The 9598-nt window shown below is 31.3% G+C and overlaps 1 protein-coding gene across 1 annotated transcript; it reads left to right on the forward strand.

The window, feature by feature from the left end:
• Positions 1-3551: 3551 nt before the first annotated feature.
• Positions 3552-4832, forward strand: LOC127713999 (cyclic GMP-AMP synthase-like). The gene is made up of 2 exons (XM_052219948.1): positions 3552-3942; positions 4672-4832. Exons 1-2 carry the CDS (start codon positions 3552-3554, stop codon positions 4830-4832), a joined length of 552 nt encoding a protein of 183 aa, XP_052075908.1.
• The last annotated feature ends 4766 nt before the right edge of the window (positions 4833-9598 follow it).

Raw genomic sequence — 9598 nt, forward strand, 5'->3', positions numbered from 1 at the left:
TTAAGATTCAACATTCAGTTTTTATAGAAAGATGCGTATACAGAATAAAAAGCTCAAAACCGCCCCATGACTAAATAATAGTTATACGGAGTTAATTCAATAATATTTACCGTCAAATATTATATATCCCAAAAGGCACATATGATTTAATATTATTTACCGTCAATGGTATCCCAAAAATCACAAGAAGTGTTTGGTTGAAAAATTTCACCTGCCCAATTTTAGTTTTGATCGGTAAAAACTTAAGAAGTTGTACTATAAACCAGTAGAAAAAAACACTTCATTGTATAATATAACGGTAAATTAATGATGATAATGGATGACGACCAGCGGGAAATGAAATGAATATTCTGGACGATAACATGTAAATATGATATGAGTATTAACCCCGCTTTTTACTAGACTGACACGCTGAGTCGTTTTTTTTAACGTGTAATTTTACAAGATATTAGTTCGCAGTAAGAAAAGTCACCCGACCCGGACACATTACGACTCAAAGCCGACCAGTCTGTGCTCTTACTCTTTGATGCCAGGTGTTTAGTGTTGAAATAGCAAATACCAATTTTCACGTCTTTGTTTGGCCCGGTCGGGATTCGAACAAACGACCTCCCGCTCTCGAGGCAAACACCCTCACACGAGACCAATCAGGAGAGCGGTAGTACAGAATATCATACCCAAAAAAATCAATTACAATAAACAAAACAGTTTCACAGAATTCTCACAGTTACTAAAGCGAGCTAAAAGTATCTAACCTAAATTGGATGCGTGAAATGATATTTCAAACTACACGTAAACATCGATGATCGACTTCAGAGAAGATTTCATGGATCAACGTTCTGGGCAAATTAAAAACTCTTGCACCAATAATTTGAGTGGTCCGAATGTGGCCAGCTGTTGCAAGTCTAAATTTTTGTCCTTATTCAATATACCCTCTTTTTCCAGTGGCATTTTAAAGTTTCACGTCCAACCTCACTGTTGACCTCCCATTGCACGACCTACCCATTGTATTTAAATCTATTTGTTATAGTGATGAACATGCATGAAATATTTGCCACGGGACGTAAAGCAAACAAAAATCAATCAACTTCATAAATTGTTCCATGTACCTAGCACACAAAGACAAAATCTTGTAAAATGCTATAATGTACAATTTCCATTTAAATTTTTATGTTTTTTGGTAGTTTTTTTTTCTTCAATTTATTACATTACGGGCTGCTTATAAAATAGTTTTAAATAGTTTTTTACTATGCTTCTAATTTATTGTTTTAATACGATTTATAACATATGATTTTATGTCAGGCAAGGATAAAACTAAGAAAGGTAACAGTTTTTTCAGGTGTTTTTGCTTCATTTAGACAAACAAAGGGAATAACGGACGACTAGAATAAAAGAGTTTGTTTTAATATAATACATTGAACTTGCGGAAATATCTCAACTCAACACGTTTTGATCTGACCAATGAAACCTAGTTGATGCTATATATGTTACAATTAGGTTTTTTAATACGATTTTATTCAATGAAGTTTGCATGCATAGTTTTTATTTAAAAAAAAAAAACAAAAAAGCAAGATCTATTAATAAATTGGACTGAACAGACAACACTAAGTATTTTGCATTCGCATGAAACGAAGTTTTGGAAAATTATAGAATCAAAAACAAAATGAACATTTACCGGATGAATATTGTGAAGGACCTTATACATCTAGGTCTGTTCGATTAGAAATTCTGAAACAAGCAGTTTAAAAGGTTAATTGTCGGAAAAATTTACTTACTGTTTTCTAAGATCTGGTCTTTACGAATCTATTTCATAACTACTGACAGATTAAAAACATCAACTATATATAACAAGAAGTTTTTGTGTAGAATATTCATTGGTCAGTTATAAATGAGGTATGTATAGGGTTTTGATCACCTCATTTATTAAATAAGAAATCGTTATTTCGAAAAGTTGGATTCAAAAATATGAATTTACCACTTAAGTTTGTAAAACTATCATTTGGTGTTATTTTGATGCTAACAAAATAATAAATAAATAATTAAAAGATGTACTGCCATTTAATCGGTACGTTTCCATTGCAATTTGGTAACTGTTAATTGTACATATCAGTCTGAGTACTGTTTAACTATCAATTAAGTTGAACATCTTTAGACTCGTCCAATTCAGGGGAATTAAGTTTCTGCAAGTGCTTTTTGTGTACTTTTCTTATGTTTTTGACGGTTTGTAAGTCAGTAAAAGTTCAATGATTAAGTTAATATTGACATTAAAAGACCTCCTCACAAAAAGGGCTGTTCAAATCCCCTCGACTTCGGGCTCGGGGATCTGAACATCCATTTTTGTTCGGAGGTCTTTTAATATCAATATTAACTTATCATTGAACTTTTACTATTACGTAAAATAGAAAAAAAGTGTTAATAGATGTTGGTTAATCCTTTTTTTTTCTGACATGAAAATTACTTCGGTTATGGTTAATTTTGTCAATAATATATGATCATACCATTTTATATTTGTTTTCATTTATCAACGAGATAGTTAAGATCTTATTGAATAATAGTGTTATGAAGTAAATGATTATTTGAGCTAAAAATAATAGGATATAATTTCAAAAGGAACTCTCATTTGGAAAAGTCATTACAATAGTTTAAGTACAATTTTAATCTAAAACTAATTATAATGAAACATCCAGTTAATAAAGGAGCATACAAAAACATCCCATTCTTGGTACATGTCATATGTCAATGATTAACCTTGCAATAAACAAAATGGTTGTAGATGTCTTTAGGTTGACCTGATCAAACATTTACTGTCACTTACATATTCTAATTTTAGAATTTTGCATGAAATTGAAATTGACAGTCGTCATTCTTTTTTATCCTAAACTGCTTATTTTCAATTAAATATCATTACAGATTCAACAACACAAAACGAATCTATTGCTTTGTATCGGTACATGTGTAATAAATTTGTTGGAAATGAGGATCACGTGAAATTGTTAAGAATGATGAATGCCGTCAGGGACATTTTAGCAAGCAACCATTTCTTTACAAAAATCACTAGTGGCAGTTTTGGTGAAGGACTTCCGATGCAAGGTAGCGATTTAGACGTGATGTGCGTACTGAAAGAATATTGCGTTTGTGAAGACATAAACATAAAAATGCATCGTAACACCGCGTATTTTATGATAGAAACAGAAAATACACAGCCAGGTTACGTGCAGTTACGTCTAGTGTATAATGGTAACAAGATTATAAATGGGTTGTCTGGAGAAATAAAAGGCGAATACTACTTTTCAAGCGAGTATTTCAAAAAATGATTTCTAGATGAGGACCTAGGATTTGTCATTCATGGTCCATGTATATCTGACAAATATGATCTCGAGGATTTTGCAGTCTGTTTGCATAGCCAATCATGGGTAACTCAAGCAGAACAATGGATTACACGTTCCAATACTTCATGGCCAGGATCTATTGTTAAACAGCATATTATTCAACATGGTGTTCTTTTTGTACCGATAGGTATTAAAGGGTCTACAAATGAAGACCTAGAATGGAGAATGTCTTTTTCCGTTGGTGAAAAATTTCTTATTAATACATTTACGCATACACAATTACTTTGTTATGTTCTATTGAAAATCCTTCTTAAAAACTCGATAAATATTGATTCAGGTTGTAAAGAGTTACTATGTTCATATCACATGAAAACAGTTCTGTTTTGGGTATCTGAAGAATTGCCTTTATCAGAATGGAGACCAGAAAACTTAACATCTTGTTTTATGAGATGTTTAAGGAGACTTATATATTTTGTTGAATACTCAATGTGTCCACATTACTTCATTCCTGAAAACAATTTGTTTGAAAATAAGATGAATGGTCAATCGCGTGAAATACTTTTAAATAAACTTTATATATTCAATAGTTATGGCTGGCAATGTATCGCATGTTCAGGTAAAATTCCTAGTTTATTTGCATTAATACTTGGAAATCTACTCGAACATAGATCTGTAAATATCATTTGTCGTGAACAATTACTGAATTCAAGAATTCATTCTGTGAATAAATTTGTGACACTTGCAGATGATATGTTGAAAACGGGAATTCATTTAAATTTGTCTAGTAAAAGTAACAAGATAAAACGCATGTTCTTGTATTATATGTCAAGAATGCATAGGCTAGACACTAAGAAGATAAACTATGGAAACAAACAGAGTTATGAACAGTGCAAAACTTGTCTCTTTTCCTTGCTACAAAAACTTTATCATGATTGTGCATCGGGATGGATAATGATAGCTTCGTTTTTCTACAGTAGGAAACAATACGACATAGCTCTTGATATCCTTCAGTATTCTCTGTCAAAATGCACACCGGAAAAACTTCATCTGCAAATGAATTTGTCTCATATACATAATGAATTATTGAATTTTCATATATTCAGAAAGATGAATGGTGTTCATCTGTTGAAAACCTTGCTGGTTGATACTGTGTGTTTTTTTCATGACTGCATGCTAATACCAGATGAGTTAAATTTCGAATTAATGATTTGCATGTATTTTATACCATCAGTGGTATATTCTCATTTTCTTCGTTTCCTTTGTCATTATCATCTTGCAAATACTAGAGCAAGTCTAGATTGTCTCCTAGATATACAAATAACGATAGATGTTTCTTATTTTATAGAAAATTCCCCTTTAAAAGGTGTATCCTACAATATCTTAGGGATTGCTTTTCAACTAATGGGAGACAAAGAATCAGCAAAACAAGCATTTATGCAATCTATGAGACTATACCCATACAGAGAATATAACACTGCTTACCTGAGATTGTCATTGATATGTTGATTGAATATTCGAGTATTACTATTAAACTAAACATTATATTGCGCTATTTTGGTTTTTTTTATGCCTGAAGCAAAAGGAATGGTATTTTCAGACTTCAAATTAGACAGTAAACAGAAAAACAACAGGAATGTTTAGAAAATATAAAAGGAGCATACATTGCCAGGTCAATGCCCTCCGAACATTCAATTGATCTAAACTCTTAAATTGATTGAATATATACTTAAAGGTTATTCGTTACTATTAAAACAATCAAATAAAACATGTTAAAATGATACACAATGTATGAACTCCGTATAAGATACTAACATTTTGTGTATTTTCATGACTGCGCCCCGTTTTTACAAACATCGATATGATCGACGAAAGGGGTCGACAACTTATACGTAATTATACATGCTTGGCTTTCAAGTGTTTGACTTTATGTGTTCCTGATGAAGGTCAGTTTAATAAAGTGATTCGGACGCATGAACTTTACAACGTTTTGTTTCTTATTTTATACAAAAAAAAAACAAAAAAAAAGAACAGAGAAAGAAAATAATCATGATAAGTTGGAAGTATAAGTCGTTGATAAACTTCATTCAAAATCTAAAAATTCTAGTAAAAAAAAAATATAGGTGAAAAAAACATACACTAAGGGATTTGCATGAACTCCAAAAGGAGCAAAAACAGATATGTCGATAAGTTAAACGTCTTCTGCTATACATTCGTCACCTGTTGATGAATTCATTCAATCAAAAAATTGCAACGGGTAATAGGACACACTTTATCAATTTACAAACCAGAACAATTGTCAGATAGCTCAAGATAGAAATATGCCAAAACACGTATAGGTCAATCAATGCATGATGGTGACCTTAAAACTTATGTAGTGACGATAGCAATCAGGTTTTTCTTATCATAACTCTGTTGGTTTAGTCTTTTGTCAAGAAAAAATCCCTGTTCGCGAAGTCCGTTTGATGTGAACATGTACAAGCGTAACGTTAAAATTGAAATATGCATGCAGAGGGTATATTATTGCTGGAAATGGGAAGTTATTAATCCGATAATATATATCGTCGTGTTTGCTAAAGATTCTTGTTTGAAATGGTACATTTCTTTTCGGGTCATGTAAGTACATTAATGTTGTTTTGAGTTTTAAAATTTTGCGAGTATCGATTTTCATGGTTTGAGCAAACGTTGCATGTTCGTGGGTTCTTAACTTTGAGGATTTAAGTTCTCTGAAGAAGAGGAAAATCGAATAAAGAAATTAAAGCAATCAGAAACGAAAATAATTGAAAATAATTGTACGTTGTTTCATAATAATTGCTTTCCGAAATAAGCCCATGTATCTATGCTTAATTGTATCGATTGGAGGAAGTTGCAAACAAATCATTTTAATTGTTGTAAACGTGTAAATAGAAGTGAATCAAAACATTTGAATGATCAACAAATTTAAAGGTGTAATACCACCAAATCATAGTTCGTCACATCCGGTTGCATACGAAAAAGGGTAGAAAGCGAAAACCAAGCTTAAAATACAATACAGTTATCACATAATTTGACATGACTGTTTTAAATACTATCACAAAATTTACCTTTATCTGTGTATTCCATAATTTTCTTTCATTTCTAATCTTAAGTTCTTAAAAAGACGGATTTGTTGGATTTTGGTATTTCATCATGTATGAACAAGAATGCCTCCACAAGTTCTTCCTGTTACATTACATAAAAACGTCTAAGCATATTTTTCCTTACACATGAATTTCAACATCTGGACTAAGGCATTGATCTTGTTACAATTAAACAAAACATTAATAGTTCATGTATACTAAGTGAATTGACATGCAAATGTCTTTAAGAAAATTTTAGCCTTGGTGATTTTTTTTTTTTCATTCCCAAAACAACGGTCATGTTATGAACATACACGCTGTAATAATGGTGTATCATTTTCACAAAATATAGCTAGACAAACTAAGATATTACACTATTCAGTATTATGGTTTAGGTTTAAGGCTGTTGATTATTGTTTAGCTAATGATTATTGTTCATGGAGAGAAACCTGAAAAGTATTATTATTATAGTAAATTTTGCAACGTACTTACATTTATTAATGAATATGCTGGTACACAGTTCAGGCATTATTTAACTCTGTATTTCAGAGTGGATGTTTAACAGATTTTAAGTATTTTAGTAGCTTCGAAGAATGCCAATTGATGCAATATGGTGACAATAGCTTTCGTTGCTCTTTACCCAATATTAGCTTAAAATAACTTTAACAAAATGAAACGTGCATTTTGTTTAAAGCAAAAGATCGTCGACGTCTCCTAATCTGTCTGGAATTCGATACTAATTAACCTTGTTCCTTTAAATAATTTTGGCGATGCCATTACGACGGAAAAGCTTGTCAAACATTAACATATGTTAAATGTCACTGAAACAATTCGCTTACTCAGTTCAACAAGTTACTAATTGATTCGGGAAAGGAAGTACGGCACCTTTGGTCAATCCTTTCTGATTCACATAATTTGCGTTACTGTCACATTAGTACTTCAAAGATTTTGTTGTTGAAAACAGATTCTGGAGAAAATGCATATATTATACGTGATAATTTATCACGTTAAAAGAGAAACACTGAGGATATTCCTCGTGTGAATATTTTGGAAATACAAAGCACACAACGAAACATTTGATGATTAGGACATATAAATCGAAAGAAATTGTTGCATTTTCTCGTGATCAGAATTAGGAATAAACAATAAATATTTAATATCTTATGGTTAATTTGAAATAACTAATGCTTGACAATTGATACCTAGTGAAGAAAAACAATAATTTTTATTGTTTTATTTATAATGTCATTTTGGAATATATGTTTTCCATTAAATTGATATGTATTGAAGTACTTGTTACTCTTAAAATAAAAAAATTACGTAACTGAGCCAATGAAAATCAATTTAGGCTATTACACCACGCCTCCTACCATTTTGTTTTGTTGATATTACATTGATTATAGTCTTTCAGATACTAGTCTCTGCAATCACAGAAATGGCTAGACATTTTAAGAAATATGCAAAAAGAAATAAATAAAAACGGAGGCTGTAAAATAAAGCTGCAATGCAGCAAAGTAAGCTAATTTTTTTCTATCACAAGCTAGAAAACAGGTTGTTAATCTTTCGCATAGAAAATTAACTGGTGACGAGTATTTAGTATTATCAAGAGGTTTAGAATTCATACATTCACCGTCAGTCAAAAAGGCAAAGCAGATTTATCACATGATTTCGATGAATTAGCCAGGAATATTAGATATCGTTACTTATATCATGGTAACTTGGATGAAATTCATCCCTTTAGAGCTAAATCTGGAAACATACCACATTTAACCTGCAACACCCTTGCAAATTACCTGTTTAATACAAAGTATAAATTATCTTCAATGCACATTCGAAAATTTCGAAACAATTTAAGTGTAAAGTTTAAACCTATTGCAGATTGCTGGCTGTGTAGTTTTGATGTAGTATCAATGTACACTAATTGCCCGATTAATGAATTATTATCGGCAGTTAGAATTTCGTATGATCTGTTTGATAAATCAGATTACAAAATCAAATGCCCACCTACGGATAATTTAATCTATCTCCTCAGATCAATTTTAGAGAACAAAATGCTTGATTTTAATGGACAGTTTTATAAGCAAAAATAGGCGCCGCGATTGGAACAGTGCCAAGCCCGGAAATCCATGAAATCTGTGATATACTCATGTATAAAACTATGAAAGAAATTCTTTCTAAGTTTGAACAAAGAACAAATATCTTTTTCTATGTTAGGTAGTAATGATATAATATTAATATATACCATAGCGACATGAAGGAAATAAAGGATTTGTTAGAGTTAGCAAATAATAATCGTCCGTTCCTAAAATTCACACTAAACTTTCATCTAAAGAATAAGATTTCTTGATGTTAATATTTTCAAAGTAACGAGCTTTTCTAATGAAAACATCTTGGATGTGAAACACACTTTAAACCAACAAATGCTTTCCTTTATCTACATCGTAAAAGCTGTCACAGTCGACCCGTGTTTGCAGGTTTTATTAAAGGGCGAAGTTATCAGATACATTAGAACAACAAATGATGCTGATGATTTACAGCATATTTTGTTACAGTTCAGATTGAACTTAATAAAAAGAGAATACAAGGAGATTAAAATCGAACAGTAGATAAATGGGGCATTGTCATGTGATAGATCTGATTTAATCAGAAAAGGCCAAAAAACAAACAAAGGAAATTCCTTTAGTATTGGCAACGAAATTCAATCCATGCATTCATAAATTAAAACAATGCATTAGTAAACATTTGGATCGACTAAAACAGGATGCGGTATGCAAAGAAATACTTTCAGGCAAACCAATAATAGCTTATAAAAAGTATAAAAATATAGCAGATCTGTTGACAACGACAAAATTAAAATAAACTGAAAGGTAAATCCCTGATGATGGCGGGCCTACAATGCTTAAACCCATTAATAAATGTTATACATTTATCATTAGCATACAACACAAAAACCGCCGAAACACAAAATTAGTGTCGGATTTATATAAAGCAATTGCAAGTCTAGTAATACTAGCAACATGTGATCATTATTTTGTAATGTAATTACAATAAAATACTAATAGCATGTATACGGAGTCTTCAAAATAAGATTTTTGCTATCGGAATTCGGATTGATGTTGGAATGCGTGGATGTTAGGTGTCACTTTTATACAACGTCTAAACATGTGCATATTTTAT

This window comes from Mytilus californianus, unplaced genomic scaffold (genome assembly GCF_021869535.1).
Source record: "Mytilus californianus isolate M0D057914Y unplaced genomic scaffold, xbMytCali1.0.p SCAF_9, whole genome shotgun sequence".
In the NCBI taxonomy this organism is placed as follows: domain Eukaryota; kingdom Metazoa; phylum Mollusca; class Bivalvia; order Mytilida; family Mytilidae; genus Mytilus; species Mytilus californianus.